This window comes from Lampris incognitus, chromosome 10 (genome assembly GCF_029633865.1).
Source record: "Lampris incognitus isolate fLamInc1 chromosome 10, fLamInc1.hap2, whole genome shotgun sequence".
Taxonomy (NCBI): domain Eukaryota; kingdom Metazoa; phylum Chordata; class Actinopteri; order Lampriformes; family Lampridae; genus Lampris; species Lampris incognitus.
In genome coordinates this window covers 1,587,852-1,609,362 of record NC_079220.1, presented here as the reverse complement: position 1 = coordinate 1,609,362, position 21,511 = coordinate 1,587,852, and the positions used below count along the sequence as shown (strand labels likewise).

Sequence of the window (21,511 nt, the reverse complement as noted above, 5' to 3'; positions counted from 1 at the left end):
ACCAGGACCACAGTACAGACATACAGTAGTACTACAGTACAGACACACCAGGACCACAGTACAGACACACTACTACCATAGTACAGACACACCAGGACCACTGTACAGACATACAGTAGTACTACAGTACAGACATGCTAGAACCACAGTACAGACACACTAGGACCACTGTACAGACATACAGTAGTACTACAGTACAGACATGCTAGAACCACAGTACAGACACACCAGGACCACAGTACAGACATACAGTAGTACTACAGTACAGACACACTAGGACCACAGTACAGACATACAGTAGTACTACAGTACAGACACACCAGGACCACAGTACAGACATACAGTAGTACTACAGTACAGACACACTACTACCACAGTACAGACACACCAGGACCACAGTACAGACATACAGTAGTACTACAGTACAGACACACCAGGACCACAGTACAGACACACTACTACCATAGTACAGACACACCAGGACTACAGTACAGACATACAGTAGTACTACAGTACAGACACACCAGGACCACAGTACAGACACAGTAGGATCCCAGTACAGACACACCAGGACCACTGTACAGACATACAGTAGTACTACAGTACAGACACACCAGGACCACAGTACAGACATACAGTAGTACTACAGTACAGACATGCTAGAACCACAGTACAGACACACCAGGACCACAGTACAGACATACAGTAGTACTACAGTACAGACACACTAGGACCACAGTACAGACATACACTAGTACTACAGTACAGACACACCAGGACCACAGTACAGACATACAGTAGTACTACAGTACAGACACACTACTACCACAGTACAGACACACCAGGACCACAGTACAGACATACAGTAGTACTACAGTACAGACACACTACTACCACAGTACAGACACACCAGGACCACAGTACAGACATACAGTAGTACTACAGTACAGACACACCAGGACCACAGTACAGACACACTACTACCATAGTACAGACACACCAGGACCACTGTACAGACATACAGTAGTACTACAGTACAGACATGCTAGAACCACAGTACAGACACACTAGGACCACTGTACAGACATACAGTAGTACTACAGTACAGACACACTACTACCACAGTACAGACACACCAGGACCACAGTACAGACATACAGTAGTACTACAGTACAGACACACCAGGACCACAGTACAGACACACTAGGACCACTGTACAGACATACAGTAGTACTACAGTACAGACACACCAGGACCACAGTACAGACACACTACTACCACAGTACAGACACACCAGGACCACAGGACAGACACACTACTACCACAGTACAGACATACAGTAGTACTACAGTACAGACATGCTAGAACCACAGTACAGACACACCAGGACCACAGTACAGACACACTAGGACCACTGTACAGACATACAGTAGTACTACAGTACAGACATGCTAGAACCACAGTGCAGACACACCAGGACCACAGTACAGACACACTACTACCACAGTACAGACACACCAGGACCACAGTACAGACACACTACTACCACAGTACAGACACACTAGGACCACAGTACAGACATACAGTAGTACTACAGTACAGACATGCTAGAACCACAGTACAGACACACTAGGACCACTGTACAGGCATACAGTAGTACTACAGTACAGACATGCTAGAACCACAGTGCAGACACACTAGGACCACTGTACAGACATACAGTAGTACTACAGTACAGACATGCTAGAACCACAGTACAGACACACCAGGACCACAGTACAGACATGCTAGAACCACAGCACAGACACACTACTACCACAGTACAGACATGCTAGAACCACAGCACAGACACACTACTACCACAGTACAGACACACCAGGACCACTGTACAGACATACAGTAGTACTACAGTACAGACATGCTAGAACCACAGTACAGACACACTAGGACCACAGTACAGACATACAGTAGTACTACAGTACAGACATGCTAGAACCACAGTACAGACACACCAGGACCATAGTACAGACACACAGTAGTACTACAGTACAGACATGCTAGAACCACAGTACAGACACACCAGGACCACAGCACAGACACACTACTACCACAGTACAGACACACTAGGACCACTGTACAGACATACAGTAGTACTACAGTACAGACACACTAGGACCACAGTACAGACATACAGTAGTACTACAGTACAGACACACTAGGACCACAGTACAGACATACAGTAGTACTACAGTACAGACATGCTAGAACCACAGTACAGACACACCAGGACCACAGTACAGACACACTACTACCACAGTACAGACACACCAGGACCACTGTACAGACATACAGTAGTACTACAGTACAGACACACTAGGACCACTGTACATACATACAGTAGTACTACAGTACAGACATGCTAGAACCACAGTACAGACACACTAGGACCACTGTACAGACATACAGTAGTACTACAGTACAGACATGCTACAACCACAGTACAGACACATCAGGACCACAGTACAGACATACAGTAGTACTACAGTACAGACATGCTAGAACCACAGTACAGACACACTAGGACCACTTTACAGACATACAGTAGTACTACAGTACAGACATGCTAGAACCACAGTACAGACACACTAGGACCACTGTACAGACATACAGTAGTACTACAGTACAGACATGCTAGAACCACAGTACAGACACACCAGGACCACAGTACAGACACACTACTACCACAGTACAAACACACTAGGACCACTGTACAGACATACAGTAGTACCACAGTACAGACATGCTAGAACCACAGTACAGACACACCAGGACCACATTACAGACATAGAGTAGTACCACAGTACAGACACACTAGGACCACAGTAAAGACACACAGTAGTACAGCAGTACAGACAGATATAGTACCGCAGTTCAGGCATACATAGTACCACAGTACCAGACATAGAGTAGTACCACAGTACAGACACACCAGGACCACAGCACAGATACACTACTACCACAGTAAAGACACACTAGGACCACTGTACAGACATACAGTAGTACTAAAGTACAGACATGCTAGAACCACAGTACAGACACACCAGGACCACAGTACAGATACACTACTACCACAGTACAGACACACTAGGACCACTGTACAGACACACTACTACCACAGTACAGACACACTAGGACCACTGTACAGACATACAGTAGTATCACAGTACAGACATGCTAGAACCACAGTACAGACACATCAGGACCACAGTACAGACATAGAGTAGTACCACAGTAAAGACACACTAGGACCACTGTACAGACATACAGTAGTACCACAGTACAGACATGCTAGAACCACAGTACAGACACACCAGGACCACAGTACAGACATAGAGTAGTACCACAGTACAGACACACAGAAGTACCACAGTAAAGACACACAGTAGTACAGCAGTACAGACAGATATAGTACCGCAGTTCAGGCATACATAGTACCACAGTACCAGACATACAGTAGTACCACAGTACAGACACACTAGTACCACAGTACAGACAGACATAGTACCACAGTACAGATATACAGTAGGACCACAGTACAGACACACAGTAGTAAAACAGTACAGACAGACATAGTACCACAGTTCAGGCATACATAGTACCACAGTACAGACATACAGTAGTACCACAGTACAAACACACTAGTACCACAGTGCAGACACACTAGGAAAACAGTACAGCCACAGTAGGACCAAAGTACAGACACATAGTATTACCACAGTACAGACATACGAGTAGCACAGTACAGAGTAGTAACACAGTAGACACACTAGTACCAAAGTGCAGACATACAGTAGCACCACAGTACAGGTAGACATAGTACCCTAGTACAGACATACAGTAGTATCACAGTACAGACAAACGTACCACAGTACAGACAGACATAATACCACAGTACATACATTCAGTAGTACCAGAGTACAGACATACATAGTAACACAATACAGATCAAGATCCTTTATTGTCACTGCACATACAATGAAATTAATTGTATGTGCATTGTATTCACACATACAATGAAATTCTATACACACACTGGAACCATCCTGTATACACACACTAGAGCCATCCTGTATACACACGTGAGAACCATCCTCTATACACACTAGAACTATTCTCTACACACACTAGAACTATCCTGTATACACACACTAGAATCATCCTCTAAACACACTAGAACCATCCTGTATACACACACTAGAACCATCCTCTACACACACTAGAACCATCCTCTACAATACTGGAACCATCCTCTATACACACACTAGAACCATCCTCTACACAGCCTAGAACCGTCCTCTATACACACACTAGAACCATCCTCTATACACACACTAGAACCATTCTCTACACACACGTGAGCCATCCTGTATACACACGCTAGAACCATCCTCTATACACACACTAGAACCATCCTCTATACACACTAGAACCATCCTGTACACACACTAGATCCATCCTCTATATACATACTTGAGCTATCCTGTATAGACACACTAGAACCATCCTGTATACACACGTGAGAACCATCCTCTATACACACTAGAACCATCCTCTACACACAGAGGATCCATCCTCTATATACATACTTGAACCATCCTCTATACACACACTAGAACCATCCTGTATAAACACGTGGGAACCATCCTCTGTACACACTAGAACTATCCTCTACACACACTAGAACTATCCTGTATACACACACTAGATCCATCCTCTATATACATACTTGAACCATCCTCTATACACACACTAGAACCATCCTGTATACACACGTGAGAACCATCCTCTATACACACTAGAACTGTCCTGTATACACACACTAGAATCATCCTCTAAACACACAAGAACCATCCTCTAAACACACTAGAACCATCCTGTATACACATACTAGAACCATCCTCTACACACACCAGAGCCATCCTCTATACACACTGGAACCATCCTGTATACACACACTAGAGCCATCCTCTATACGCACGTGAGAACCATCCTCTATACACACTAGAACTATCCTCTACACACACTAGAACTATCCTGTATACACACACTAGAATCATCCTCTAAACACACTAGAACCATCCTGTATACACACACTAGAACCATCCTCTACAACACTGGAACCCTCCTCTATACACACACTAGAACCATCCTCTACACAGCCTAGAAATGTCCTCTATACACACACTAGAACCATCCTCTATACACACAGTAGAACCATTCTCTACACACACGTGAGCCATCCTGTATACACACGCTAGAACCATCCTCTATACACATACTAGAACCAGCCTCTATACACACACTAGAACCATCCTCTATACACACACTAGAACCATCCTCTATAAACACACTAGAACATCCTCTATGCGCACACTAGAACCATCCTCTACACACACTAGAACATCCTCTATGCACACACTAGAACTAGTGGGCAGCTGCAGTGCCCAAGGACCAACTCCATTTCTTTCTTTCCATTTGCCTTGCTCAGGGGCACAGGCAGGGGTATTAACCCTAACATGCATGTCTTTTTGATGTTGGGAGGAAACCGGAACACCTGGAAGAAACCCACAGACATGAGGAGAACATGCAAACTCCACACAGAGGATGACCCGGGATGGCCTGGGGTTCGAACCCAGGACCCTCTTGCTGTGAGGCAGCAGTGCTAACCACTGGGCCACCATGCTGTAGTGGTACAGACAGATATAGTACCACAGCACAGACAGACATTTATCTGGACCTGTAGAATTTTAAACCTTGATGACGATCTTCAGTATAATGTATAATTAATAAGAACATCTGATTAAGTGAAGGGTGAACAAAATGTTTATTGGCAGGTAAAGCAGAGATTCCCGTAGTGCTGTCCTCTGAACTAGTGTGTGTGTGTGTGTGTGTGTGTGTGTGTGTGTGTGTGTGTGTGTAGAGGGGGAAGGTGAGGGAGGCAGCCCAGCGTTACCAGTATGCACTGAAGAAGTTTCCCAGAGAAGGTTTCCATGAGGACCTGAAGGCCTTCAGAGAACTCAAAGTCTCTCTGCTGCTCAACCTGTCTCGCTGTCGACGCAAGATGAATGTACGCATGCACGCACGCACACACAAACACGCACACACACGCACACATACACACACATGTACACACACATACACACATAAACATACATGTACACACATATGCATACACACATACACACACACACACACACACACATACATACATACATACATACATACATACATACATACATACACACACATACATACATACATACATACATACATACATACATACATACATACATACGTACACACACACACACATACATATACATACACACACACACACACACACACACACACACACACACATGCTAACTTTGTACCACAGTACATACTGGTACACATGGTACACAGACAACGGTACCTCTAACAGACTAACATAGTATCACAGTACATACTGAAGCAAATGGTACACAGACAGCAGTACTAACATAGTACCACAGTACATACTGATACACATGTTACACAGACAACAGTACATCTAATAGTACTAGCATAGTACCACAGTACATACTGGTACACATGGAACACAGATAACAGTACCTCTGACAGACTAACGTAGTACCACAGTACATAATGGTACACATGGTACACAGACAACAGTTCATGTAACAGACTAACTAAGTACCACAGTACATGCTGGTACACAGACGACAGTACCTCTAACAGACCGTGCTGATCCCTGCAGGTTAGGGTTATCCCCGCAGGGTTGGGGTTATCCTTGTAGGGTTAGGGTTATCCCTCTAGGGTTAGGGTTATCCCTCTAAGGTTAGGGTTACCCCTCTAGGGTTACGGTTATCCCTGTAAGGTTAGGGTTATCCCTCTAGGATTAGGGTTATCTCTGTAGGGTTAGGGTTATCCCTCCAGGGTGAGGGTTATCTCTGTAGGTTTAGGGTTATACCTCTAGGGTTAGGTTATCCCTCTAGGGTTAGGGTTATCCCTCTAGGGTTAGGGTTATCTCTGTAGGTTTAGGGTTATCCCTCTAGGGTTAGGGTTATCCCTCTAAGGTTAGGGTTATCGCTGTAGGTTTAGGGTTATACCTCTAGGGTTAGGGTTATCCCTCTAGGGTGAGGGTTATCTCTGTAGGTTTAGGGTTATACCTCTAGGGTTAGGGTTATCCCTCTAAGGTTAGGGTTATCCCTCTAGGGTTACGGTTATCCTTCTAGGGTTAGTGTTATCTCTGTAGGGTTAGGGTTATCCCTCTAGGGTTAGGGTTATCCCTCTAAGGTTAGGGTTATCCCTCTAGGGTTAGGGTTACCCCTCTAGGGTGAGGGTTATGGCTGTAGGTTTAGGGTTATATCTCTAGGGTGAGGGTTATCTCTGTAGGTTTAGGGTTATACCTCTAGGGTGAGGGTTATCTCTTTAGATTTAGGGTTATACCTCTAGGGTTAGGTTATCCCTCTAGGGTTAGGGTTATCTCTGTAGGGTTAGGGTTATCCCTCTAGGGTTAGGGTTATCCCTGCAGGGTTAGGGCTATCTCTGTAGTTTTAGAGTTATACCTCTAGGGTTAGAGTTATCCCTCTAGGGTGAGGGTTATCTCTGTAGGTTTAGGGTTATCTCTGTAGGTTTAGGGTTATACAACTAGGGTTAGGTTATCCCTCTAGGGTTAGGGTTATCTCTGTAGGGTTACGGTTATCCCTCTAAGGTTAGGGTTATCCCTCTAGGGTTAGGGTTATCCCTGTATGTCTGGGATGTTTTCTGCTCTTTTTTTAGGGTTGCAGTGAGGACATTGGGGTTAATTTTGGTTCAACTTGTTAATGGCTTGTTCTTACACTCTAACTTTCCTGTTCTTCCAATAGGAGCCTGGACCTCTTTAGAGATTCCAGAAAGTCTTCACATTACAGGTTTTCTCATTATTGCCAGCCTCCTGTTAGCGTTAGCAGTATTACTAGTGCTGTCAGAGTGGAGGATGACTTAAAGTAGTTCTGCAATGTAACCACACAGCATGCTGACCTACTGGAGTATTGATAATCATAGTTGTGTAATATGATTCAGCCGAGTCTTACAAACATATGATGACAGGACATTGGTGGAAATTAGTTATGAGACACATTATCATGCAAGCATCGAGACGTCAGACATGAGTTGACCAGTGACCCATTACCTCCATTATAAACTCATGTTTGAGTCCAGTTCAAAAGTCTAAGCTGCTGATATCTCACCATGCCATTATGCAAATGAAAGCATTTCTTTCAAAACATTTCCGCTTTTCATCTTTTGTTTTTAATTAAGATATGTGTGATGTGGCTGTCATTCATTTTTTAATAATTTCTGACTCCAGTGAGCAATTTCCATCTTTACCATTCTGAATTCCCATCATGCAATGCAACCGACTCGTCCATGCTGAATTCCCATTATGCAAGACAGCTGACTCTTCCTAACTCCATGCTGACATCCCATCATACATTGTGTTGTTGCTTGCAGGACTTTGGCCTGGCTGAGGAGTGTGCCACCAGGGCTCTAGAGTTGAAGGCCAATTGCTACGAGGCCTTTTACACACGAGCCCGTGCCAAACGCAGCAGCAGGTAACCATGGAAACACAAAGGAGAGGGAGAAAAAACTGGGCGAGGCCTAAGAATCTGATTCTGATTGGTCTCCTGCTAAATCTGAAGACTTGGAGGAAAGTGGAGGCAGACAGTGTGTTAACTAACAAGACTGTCTGTGCTGCAAGATATTTTGGTGTCAATGTGCTGCACAGATAGTGAACTTAAAATTGCACAGATACTATTTATATATTCATAGAAATGGGCAGAGGAGAAAATGACCACTAGCAAACGAGTCGAATACTGAATGTCTGAGTACCGAATCTAACTTCATCAGCTGTTATTCTGAATTAGATTAGCAGTCACCAGAATAATCCGGTAATCTGTTTTCCCTTAACATCAGCAAGTGTCCCCCCCCCACCCGTTCCTTCTCCTTACCTTGACCCCTTCAGGAAAGACGCCCAAAGTTAAAGGAACATTTTGCTGATGGTCTTGTTCATGTGTAATTACTACTGATCGGTAGATTTGAAGTATTAAAGTCCTCAATGTGTACTGTACTGAAGGATAATTCAGCGTCGTCCTGCTCAGTGTCGTTCCCAAGGTGCCTACACATACCAGAATGCATAGTTGCACGCTAGCTTCTGTATCGTCATCCACAAACTTCTCTGCTCCTGTTTGACATCATTTCCATCATTGGAAATGTAGCTTAGCCGAGAGTTGTTTTTTTTGGTTTCGATTAGAGCACATAGTAGATACCCAAGATAAACTAGACCGTAGTTTTTTCTGTCCATCAGCTGATGTCACAATACATCCATTGACGGATGGGGAAAAAAAAGAAGCTTCCAGAGATACAGAAACGATCAGGAACCACTGCAGGCGTTTTTCATGCATTTCCCTGTTACAGGTAGACTGATGAGATTTTCCCTTTAACCTCTTGAGGAGAGATATCTTACTTCACCTAACTTTCACTGCATCCTCGCTCAGAAGTTGGGGAAAAAATAATGCCATCAGGAAGCTGTGGTACCACCTTAGCTGTCCAATTCACGTCATCTCTGTAGACCAATCAAGTGGCTAATATATATCACCTGACCTCTGATGACCAATCCAGCAGCAGATTAGAACCGGATGCTAGCTGCTCTCATCACTCCATTCACATATCTCCATTTCCTTCCATTCATTTTCTCAGCCAGTCAAATCCACCAGTCGGTCAGTAACATGTTATATAGATGTAGTAAAATCAGAATCAGCTTTACTGACCGAGTGTGCCTATGCACATGAGCAATTTGACTCCGGTTCACAGCAGCTGCTAGCAATGATAGCATTATTAAAGTGAGTATAACTATACTAGTAAAGATATGGTGTTGATAGTAATGATATCAATACTCAATGTATTTAGTATGAATTAAGATTGTTTAATAAAGGTAGTATTAATGTATGAAGTTTTTTGCATAGAATATTTGTCACGATTCAGGAAGGACTCAAATGCAAAATCAGAGACCAAAGGCAGAAGTAAGTAAAGAACAGCAACTTTACTGAAGGGACTAGGCACTTCAGAATACAGTTCGTTCCAGTGTTCAAAGCCAGAGGCCAATCCCAACCGGCAGAGTTACAGAATAGAAGGTCGCTCACAGGAATGAGACAAAACCAGGCAGACAAGACAGGCGGGATGCGAAACTGGCAGGAGCACAGTCAATGATCTGGCAAACAACAGAGGTGAGCTAGCTGGTGTAGAAACCACACAGACTCATGAGGAAACAGGTGTGTAGCAGACCTGGCAGGTGGTGCTGAGGGTCCAGGTTGGCTTGAGGCGGTGCAGAGGATACAGGTGAACTTAAGGTGGTGCTGAGGGTGCAGGTGGGCTTGAGGTGGTGCAGAGGGTCTGGGTGGCCTTGAGGTGGTGCTGAGGGTCCAGGTGGACTTGAGGTGGTGCAGAGGGTTTAGGTGGACTTGAGGTGGTGCAGAGGGTGCAGGTGGGCTTGAGGTGGTGCAGAGGGTTTAGGTGGGCTTGAGGCGGTGCTGAGGGTCCAGGTGGGCTTGAGGTGGTGCAGAGAGTTTAGGTGGGCTTGGCAGTGGTGGTTGGTGTGCAGAGCCACAGAGCTGGGCAGAGACCCAGGAGAATATTGTAAGTTTAATATCTCTTTAGTATTGATAGTATTAGATGGAGTATGTTTAGTGTAGAGGGTATTAATACGGGATATGTGCAGGATGGTTTTGTACACATTTAATATAGAATATTTTTCACATGAAGAGTAAGTTTATATAGGATATGTTGAGTATAGACAGTATTACTGTAGAATGTTTTGTATGAATATTGAGTATTAATGTGGTTGTTTACAGATTTCTAGTTGACCAGCCGTCTCTACTGCCTGATAAACAAACACTGGACACACACATAAACACACACACACACACACACACACACACACACACACAGAAACACACACACACACACGTGTTTATTTTCTTGTTGTTTTTGTGATCTCACAGCTGGTTTCCCCCTCTTCCTCTCTGCCCCTCTGCAGGCAGTTCCACGAAGCCCTGGAGGACCTGATTGAGGCCAGCCGCCTGTGTCCATCCAACAGTGAGATCCAGCGCTTATTGGCCCGCGTGGAGGAAGAGTGTCGGCATCCCCCTCCTTCATCACATCGGCAGCAGCATCATCATCAACACCATCAGTCCACTTCTAACACGGAGAGACGCCCCCTGGAGGTGGAGCTTCATGCAATCCAGACTGCAGACTCTGCGGAGGGGGAGACAGCGGAAGAGGTGGGGTTTGTAGAGGGAGAGGCTCCTCCCCTCTCCCCTTCCCCGCCTCACTGTCAGTACCGCTCCAGCTCCATGTCCGACCAATATCAACCCCCCCGACCTAAACCCAGTTCCCACCCCCTGAAGATGGGGCTGGTTCAAGGCCACTGGCTCCAGCCGGCCAAAGCACAGATTGTCAAGAACAACCAGCCCACCTCCTCGACTCAGTCCAGTGCCATTCAGTTCAGTTCTGCCTACTCGCAGATGGCCCACTCCATATCTGCCCTCCTGCCCCCGGACTTGGCTGAGCTGGGGAAGGACCTCTACTCGTCTGCCCCGGATGGGAGAAACTCTCCCCAGTATATGCGGCCTAGTCCGCAGGTCCAGGCTAGCTCAAGTTCTGGAGCTTTATACCCGCAGGACAGTTCGACCTTTGACCTGGGCCGACAGCTCAGACCCTCAACAGCGTATGGGAGAGGAGGAGTAGGAGGCAGAGAGAGGGCGGGGTTAAATGAATTAGGCCCAGCCCCTCAGATTAGTCGCAGCCAATCAACAGTGGCTTATAACTATGTGGAGGTCCCCGTTAAGCCGGAGTCACATCACCACCACCAGAGGGCTCCACGTCACCCAATAAGCAGCCATCCCTCCCTCTCCTCTGCACCTCCCCCCAGTCCCCTCCTTTACTCCTACAGCTCTACCCAGCAAATGAAATTACCACTGGAGGGGGGAGTCACTGGTTATCATCATAATCTGTCCTCGATGTCCCCACCCCAGTCAGACTGGTGCATGCTAGGGGTCGGGACTTACCCTGGAGAAGCATCCCGTTCATCCAAGAACATTCCTTTTATGGGCATGATTGACAAGAATTCCAGGGTGCACAAGCAGTATCAGCAGCAGGCCCCTCCCACGTCTTCCTGTCCCGCCTCCTCTCGGTCCTGGACCGTGTCTTCATTGGACACAGTGGTCAGCTCCCCTGCTACGTCAACTAGCAACACACCTGTCAATCAGAGAAGCTACAGCCAAGCATCACCTTCATCCATTGCCTTTTACAACCACAGCAACAACGCCCACAGCCACAAGACAGGCCCCACCTCCCCCGTCAAACCCAAGAGACCTTTTGTAGAGTCCAATGTGTAACGAAAGAGAAAGGCGTCATCGGACATCGGACATTTTTAGGAGCGAGGAGATGAAGAGGAGTATAATTTGCAGTTGCATATGAACACAGAGAACTTTCCCTGAGGAACTTCCTGTAACCCACAATGCACTGCTGTGTTCCTGTCCCTGCAGAGAGAAGACGACTCCTAAAATTCTACCTATGTATTTTCTTAAGTTCAGACGAAGGATTTCTCTTCTGGAAGAAGGAGAGCGTAGCTTAAGACGCCGCTGTCCTCAGAGGACCGTGTGTGTTTTGTTCCAGAGAGTTCCATCAGGTCATATCAGTCTCATGCATCACAGGTAGGCCCACAGCCCTCTGAGGGTCCTGACCCACAGTTTCAGAAACCAGAGAAGAGTTGGAAAACAGAACATCGATGCTCAGCACATGTGGTTTGAAGACGACAGCTGTATATACGTGATTTAAGCAAAGGATATTTATCTTTAAGTTATGTCTAATATTCTGTATACCTTGATTTTTACTGAAAGTTGTACATCTCTGAGGACTTGTGGTCAAACCTTCTGAAGGTTTTCACTCCAAGGAAGTTTTTGTTAATTTAACAATCCTGTTTACATCTTTTAAAAAATACCAGCAACTTATTTATTTTCTTCTTTTTATTGACTGAACCTGCTCTGTTCATACCTCCTTTCAGACCGCCTTTTCATGTGAGCCGTTGAGTTGTTATTTTGGTCCAGACTCGGCATCTGATTCTGGACTGGCAGACTCTGGACTGAGCTCTGTGGACGACTTGTACAGACCCCGGTCTTCATCTTCTAGTTACCTGTACGGTTTCACTGAGCTCTGTGGACGACTTGTACAGACCCCGGTCTTCATCTTCTGGTTACCTGTACGGTTTCACTGAGCTCTGTGGACGACTTGTACAGACCCCCGGTCTTCATCTTCTGGTTACCTGTACCTGTACGGTTTCACTGAGCTCTGTGGAGGACTTGTACAGACCCCCGGTCTTCATCTTCTGGTTACCTGTACGGTTTCACTGAGCTCTGTGGATGACTTGTACAGACCCCCCGGTCTTCATCTTCTGGTTACCTGTACGGTTTCACTGAGCTCTGTGGATGACTTGTACAGACCCCCGGTCTTCATCTTCTGGTTACCTGTACGGTTTCACTGAGCTCTGTGGATGACTTGTACAGACCCAGTCTTCATCTTCTGGTTACCTGTACGGTTTCACTGAGCTCTGTGGACAAATTGCACAGACCCCCGGTCTTCATCTTCTGGTTACCTGTATGGTTTCACTGAACTCTGTGGGCAACTTGGACAGACCCCCGGTCTTCATCTTCTGTTTACCTGTACCTGTACGGTTTCACTGAGCTCTGTGGACAACTTGGACAGACCCCCGGTCTTCATCTTCTGGGAGGTTAATGTTTTTGCCTCAAACTATCATTTACAAATTCCCTTCTGGAAAACATTCCAGTGAAATTTTCCAGCACATGGAAAGATGCAACAAGGTGTTTTTCTTCTGTTACAGAAGACAAATATTCCAGAAAATTCCCGATCTCTCGTGTGTTTGTTCACGCTGGGATTTATTTACAATTTTTCTTTTTCCATAGCACATTCTGTTGATTCCAGGAAGTTTTAAAGAAACACCAACGGCCCGGACCATCAGAAAGCCTGCGCTGATATGTAATAGCACCACCAACAGGAAGAACTGTCAGTTTTCCAAGATGGGCAGGACTACTACATAGTACAGCCCAATGGACATCCAATCAGGAAACCTGGACCAGGAAATTGCTTTTTTTTTTCTTCAGAGGAAATCTGTTTTTATTTTCTGATGTATACATTTCTCCCATTCTCAATCTGACCCAAAGAGACCTGCAGAGACCTACAGAGACCTACAGAGAGCGAGAGAGAGTGAGAGAGAGAATGGGGGGGATGATAATTAACTCACATAAGTGACCTAAAAGACACTACAGTCTCTCAGACCGATAGACCAAATCACGTCTGTTACAGGATGTCTGTCTCTCTCTCTCTCTCTCTCTCTCTCTCTCTCTCTCTCTCTCTCTCTCTCTCTCTCTCTCTCTCTCTCTCTCTCTCTCTCTCTCTAGTTCCTGGTTGGTTAAACTCTACAGTTTTTCTTATAACTTATAATAACTGGCACTGTTCACCAAGAGGTGCGTCTGGGACCCGTTTGGCATACACATGCACAGTTTAAGGACCACTGCCGCCGCCTCCTCCTCCTCCTCTTCTTCTTCTTCTTCGGTGGAGAGAAGCTGTCAGGGTGTGGGGGAGGGCAGGGTATGAACTGTACATGAATGTATGATGTAACATGTAAACTATAATGTGATTTGTGAAGGATAATAATGATGATCATAATAAATGTAATAAAAGAACAACATGTTTTAAGCTTTCTAAACTCTCCACACTGCTGCGTCACACCCATACAGAATTTTCATCCACAAAGATGGATGGAAACCGTTATAAAAAGTAAATGACTACTGAATGTCATTCTTAAAAGCTTAGACAGACAGAATCTGATGTGGGCCAGAAAGTTGAAACAAGATTAAACCAGTGTAAAACAGATTAAACCTGCAGAATCCAGAGACTATGCCTCAACACAGCCTTCATTTGCGCCTGCAGAATTCCTCTAGCTAGCTAGCTAGCTGAGTGTCTTTTTCAATTCCATGGAATTCTCCTTTTTTTAAGTATTGCCAAAGTGTATATTCAACAATACAAGCACCGATGTAACCACAGTAATACTAGAAACTCATGGACTTCTATCTCTCAGGTTAGAAGACTTATCTATTCATGACAGTGTTGTCCAACCCTGCTCCTGGAGAACCACCCTCCTGCCGGTTTTCACTCCAACCCTGATTTAACACATCTGTTTCAATTAATCAAGGTCTTGGTCAGTAGGTAATTGGTAGAATCGGTGTGTTCAGTTAGGGCTGGAGTGAAAGAACAGCCGGATGGTAGCTCTCCAGGAGCAGGGTTGGACACCACTGATTTATCAAGTATGTGTGTATTTTGGCATACGGAAATATTGGGTGACTAGGTTTGTCACGTCTCCTCTCATAGGAAGACCTTTAGTGTGGAGTTGTCATTCAGTCTGTTGAATGTCATATTTGTCATATTTCTTAAAATATCTCCGCTGTATGTCTTGATACATGTTCAATAATGCAGGTAAGAAAATCAGTGTAGAGTCCATATCCTGTGGAATCCACCCTGTAGGCAGGGGTGGGCAGTCTTATCCAGAAAGGGCCGGTGTGGGTGAAGGTTTTTGTTCCAGTCAAGCAGTTGCACACCTGTGTCTCCTAATCAAGGTCCTCAGCAAAGACTCTACTGGTTGATTAGTGGGATCAGGTGTGTAACTGCTTGGTTGGAACAAAAACCTTCACTCACACTGGCCCTTTGTGGATAAGGCTGCCCACCCCTGCTGTAGATCGACGGTCTCAATCTCTAGAGCAGTGGTGTCTAACCCAGCTCCTTGAGAGCCAGCCTCCTGCTGGTTTTCACACTAACCCTAATTTAACGCATCAATTCAATTAATTGGTCAGTAGGTAATTAGTGGAGACTGGTGTGTTAAATTAGGGTTGGAGTGAAAACCAGCAGGATGGTAGCGCTCCAGGAGCAGGGTTGGACACCACTGCTCTAGAGCCTTCATACATCTGGCCATGTTGCTTGTAATAATGCCAGTCTACTGCTGGTACAACTGTTTTATTTGTATTTCTCCAATTTCCCACTATTGTTCCAGAGAACTACAATCTAATTTTCTGCTTCTATATTCACCCCGGAAAAACCCGGAAGCATTTCGGAAGTTGATATCATGTAAAAGAGCTGTATGATGAGGATGAGGATGATGAAGAAAGCCTTTATTGTCCTTGTATAGAATACAACGAAATTAAGAGCGCCTGTTTGATTTATCAAAGACACGGCAACAAAACAAAAACAACCACAATAGTCAACCCTTACAAAACATAGTATACTTGGTTTATTTTATTAAGTAAACTAAGTAAAGTTCAAGTAAAAGTCAAGTATATGTACTTGTAGTATACTTGTAAGTATACTGAAGTATAATTGTTTGGTATATCGCTGATAAGTACTTAAAAAGTAAACTAAAAGTATACGCACTGATTTTTACTTTAAAATAAGTATGCTAATTGCACACTTGATTAAACTACTTTTTTGTAAGGAAGTCAAGTCAATTTTATTTGTGGAGCCCAATATTAATATTCAAACAATCACAGCCAACAACAGAGGTTCTAAAATAATGAATAAGATAAATACAGTGTGATTTTGGACTTGAATAAATATACTTGTCGGCCCTGTATGATGGCCTGGCGGCCTGTCCAGGGTATCTCGACTGCTGGGATAGGCTCCAGCATCCCCGCAAGCCTGAGAGCAGCATAAGCGGTTTGGATGATGGATGGCTGGATGAATATACTCATTGCACTAGAACAAATGTAATTATTCAACTAGTATGAATGTAGTCATTGCATTAGTTTCTTTCCTTGGACCATAAGTACACTGAACTCCAATAAGCACTGAACTCCTCATGTGCAATATGTTGACTGTCTTTCTGGGGCAAATCATTCATTCCTACTAGTGCAAATACAGTCATACCAGTGCAATAATTATATTCATTCTGTTTTTAAATCTGGTGGTCTGTCCTTTGATTGTCCTGTAGCACCTGCCAGAGGGCATCGGGTCAAATGGGTGGGGTCCAGGATGAGAAGAGTCTTTTAAAATGTTCTTGGCTCTTCCAAGGCAGCAGGAGCTGGAAATGTCTTCCAGGGATAGTAGCCAATGATTTTTTGTTTTGTGTTGATGACCCTCTGAAGAGCTCTCCTGTCTGCTGCTGAGCAACCAGTGTACCCTGCTGAGATGTGGTATGGAGGAATGGTAGAAGGCCACCAGCAGCTTTAGTCGCTGCTGTGCCGCCTTAACAACCACTATGGTGTTAGCTGACCAGAAGAGTTCCTCAGAGATGTGGATTCCCAGGAATCTGAAGGTTGGAACTTTTTCTACACAATCCCCTTTTGATGTAGATTGGGGCAGGATCTGCTCTATGCATCCTGAAGTCAATGATGAGTTCTTCTTTTTTTTTTCCAGTGTCAGGTTGTTTGCTGAACACCTCTCTGTCAATTTGTGGAACTAATCTCTATAGCCCAACTCATCTCCTCCTGTGATAAGTCCAACCACAGTGGTGCCGTCTGCGAAGTTCATGATGGTGTTGGTGGGATGGTTTGGAGACCAGTCATAGGTGTATAGAGTGTAGAGTAATGGACTCAGCACACAGCCTTGTAGAGAGCCAGTGCTGAGCATGAGGGTGGAGGAGAGGTGGAGACCAAGTTTAACAGTTTGTGGGCGGTTAGTGAGGAAGTCCTTTATCCATGTGCAGGTGGGACGGGGGAGGCTTAGGCAGACAATTTGCTGACTGGAATGGTTGTCTTGAATGCTGAGCTATAGTCTATGAAAAGCATCCTTACATAGTTCCCTTGGTGTTCTAAGTGACTCAGCATTGTGTGAAGACCTGTGGTGATGGCATCTTCAGTAGACCTATTTCCTCTGTAAGCAAACTGATGTGGGTTGAAGGAGAGAGGGAGCCTGACTGATGTGCTGCGAGACGAGTCTTGCAAAACACTTCATGATTACTCAAGTGAGTGCAATCGGTCAAAAGTCCTTTAGATTGTCGATGGCTGGCTTTTTGAGGGCAGGGGTGATGATGGCTGACTCAAGACAGGTTGGCATGATGGCTTGTGTTAGGGAAAGATTAAAGGTCTTAGTGAAGACCCCTGAGAGCTGGTCAGCTAATGCTTTAAGTACCTTCCCAGGAACGCCGTCAGGAACAGCGGCCTTCCTTGGGTTCACTGACCTGAGCAAACATCTCATTTCATGTTCCTGCAGATTGAGTGTGTGGGTGCCGGAGGCAGTGAATCTGTTTGGCCTTTTCACCTCAAAGCGAGAAAAGAAACAATTTGGTTCCTTTGCCAGTGAGGCATCAGCATAGACAGTCACAGGTTGTTGCCCTTGTAGTTTGTGATTTGCTGTATTTCCTGCCACAACCGCCGTGGGTCATTGTCTGTGAGATGTTCCTCAGTGTTCTTCTATAGGCCTCCTGGGCAACTTTGATGCCTCTGTTTAGGTCAGCTCTAGCACTGCTGTACTGGGTCCTGTCACGTGACCTGAAGTATTGCTGTCTCAGACAAGTGTCTGAACTTCACTTGTCATCCAGGTTTTCTGGTTGGGAAAGACCCGGATCCATTTGTCAATAGAGAGAGAGAGTGAGACAGACAGACAGACAGACAAACACTGTACAAACTATGATCTGGAAGAACACCTCTTAACTGTCAGAGACAGGAAGCAGCGACAGATCCTCACCAAACACAGGCTCAGTGACCACAGTCTCGCCATTGAAAAGGGGAGACACAAAAAGATGCGGCTGCCAAAAGAGCATCGAACATGTGGTCAGTGCTTGACAGATGAGGTGGAGACAGAGGGGCACTTCGTCCTTATATGTGACACATGTGAAAAACAGCGCCGGGCTTTTGTCCAGGAGCTGGAACATGTGACTCCAGAGTAGCAGGACATGGAGGACGCAGGTAAGCTGCTTGTGGTCCTGGGAGGAGGACCAGCGGCGAGCATTGCAGCAAGATTTATATTATCTTGCCACAACCTGAGAGACAGTGGGGGACGGCACCTATAGCTACTGTTATTGTTTGATATAATAACCATTGTTGTTGTTGCTGTTATCATCATAATCATTGTTGTTGTTGCTGTTATTATTATAATCATTGGTGTTGTTGCTGTTATTATTATAATCATTGTTGTTGTTGCTGTTATTATAATCATTGTTGTTGTTGCTGTTATTATCATAATCGTTGTTGTTGCTGCTGTTATTATTATAATCATTGTTGTTGTTGCTGTTATTATAATCATTGTTGTTGTTGCTGTTATTATCATTATCGTTGTTGTTGTTGCTGTTATTATTACAATCATTGTTGTTGTTGCTGTTATTATTACAATCATTGTTGTTGTTGCTGTTATTATTATAATCGTTGTTGTTGCTGTTATTATCATAATCGTTGTTGTTGCTGTTATTATTATAATCGTTGTTGTTGTTGTTATTATAATCATTGTTGTTGCTGTTATTATCATAATCGTTGTGGTTGCTGTTATTATTATAATCATTGTTGTTGCTGCTGTTATTATCATAATCATTGTTGTTGTTGCTGTTATTATTATAATCATTGTTGTTGTTGCTGTTATTATTATAATCATTGTTGTTGTTGCTGTTATTATCATAATCGTTGTTGTTGCTGCTGTTATTATTATAATCATTGTTGTTGTTGCTGTTATTATAATCATTGTTGTTGTTGCTGTTATTATCATTATCGTTGTTGTTGTTGCTGTTATTATTACAATCATTGTTGTTGTTGCTGTTATTATTACAATCATTGTTGTTGTTGCTGTTATTATTATTATCATTGTTGTTGTTGCTGTAATTATCATAATCGTTGTTGTTGCTGTTATTATTATAATCGCTGTTGTTGTTGCTGTTATTATAATCATTGTTGTTGCTGTTATTATCATAATCGTTGTGGTTGCTGTTATTATCATAATCATTGTTGTTGTTGCTGTTATTATTATAATCATTGTTGTTGTTGCTGTTATTATCATAATCATTGTTGTTGTTGCTGTTATCATAATCATTGTTGTTGTTGCTGTTATTATTATAATCATTGTTGTTGTTGCTGTTATTATCATAATCATTGTTGTTGTTGCTGTTATTATTATAATCATTGTTGTTGTTGCTGTTATTATCATAATCATTGTTGTTGTTGCTGTTATTATTATAATCATTGTTGTTGTTGCTGTTATTCTCATAATCATTGTTGTTGTTGTTTTTATTATTTTAATCATTGTTGTTGTTGCTGTTATTATTATAATCATTGTTGTTGTTGCTGTTATTATCATAATCGTTGTTGTTGCTGTTATTATCATAATCATTGTTGTTGTTGCTGTTATTATTATAATCATTGTTGTTGTTGCTGTTATTATCATAATCATTGTTGTTGTTGCTGTTATCATAATCATTGTTGTTGTTGCTGTTATTATTATAATCGTTGTTGTTGCTGTTATTATTATAATCGCTGTTGTTGTTGCTGTTATTATAATCATTGTTGTTGCTGTTATTATCATAATCGTTGTGGTTGCTGTTATTATCATAATCATTGTTGTTGTTGCTGTTATTATTATAATCATTGTTGTTGTTGCTGTTATTATCATAATCATTGTTGTTGTTGCTGTTATCATAATCATTGTTGTTGTTGCTGTTATTATTATAATCATTGTTGTTGTTGCTGTTATTATCATAATCATTGTTGTTGTTGCTGTTATTATTATAATCATTGTTGTTGTTGCTGTTATTATCATAATCATTGTTGTTGTTGCTGTTATTATTATAATCATTGTTGTTGTTGCTGTTATTCTCATAATCATTGTTGTTGTTGTTTTTATTATTTTAATCATTGTTGTTGTTGCTGTTATTATTATAATCATTGTTGTTGTTGCTGTTATTATCATAATCGTTGTTGTTGCTGTTATTATCATAATCATTGTTGTTGTTGCTGTTATTATTATAATCATTGTTGTTGTTGCTGTTATTATCATAATCATTGTTGTTGTTGCTGTTATCATAATCATTGTTGTTGTTGCTGTTATTATTATAATCGTTGTTGTTGCTGTTATTATTTTAATCATTGTTGTTGTTGCTGTTATTATCATAATCATTGTTGTTGTTATTATTTTAATCATTGTTGTTGTTGCTGTTATTATCATAATCGTTGTTGTTGTTGTTGTTGTTGTTGTTGTTATCATAATCATTGTTGTTGTTGCTGTTATTATTATAATCATTGTTGTTGTTGCTGTTATTATTATAATTATTGTTGTTGTTGCTGTTATTATTATAATCATTGGTGTTGTTGCTGTTATCATAATCATTGTTGTTGTTGCTGTTATTATTATAATCATTGTTGTTGTTGTGTTGTTGTTGTTTTACATG

The 21,511-nt window shown here is 43.1% G+C and overlaps 1 protein-coding gene across 1 annotated transcript in view; it reads left to right on the top strand.

Annotated features, from left to right (window-relative positions):
• tanc2a (tetratricopeptide repeat, ankyrin repeat and coiled-coil containing 2a) overlaps positions 1-15,030 on the top strand; it is a 65,658-nt gene extending 50,628 nt beyond the window's left edge. The window contains exons 22-24 of the mRNA XM_056287555.1: positions 5,981-6,127; positions 8,536-8,636; positions 11,117-15,030. Of these exons, the coding sequence (XP_056143530.1) occupies positions 5,981-6,127; positions 8,536-8,636; positions 11,117-12,476 (1,608 nt within the window). The 3' untranslated portion in view covers positions 12,477-15,030. The remainder of the gene's footprint in view (positions 1-5,980; positions 6,128-8,535; positions 8,637-11,116) is intronic.
• Positions 15,031-21,511: the final 6,481 nt, after the last annotated feature.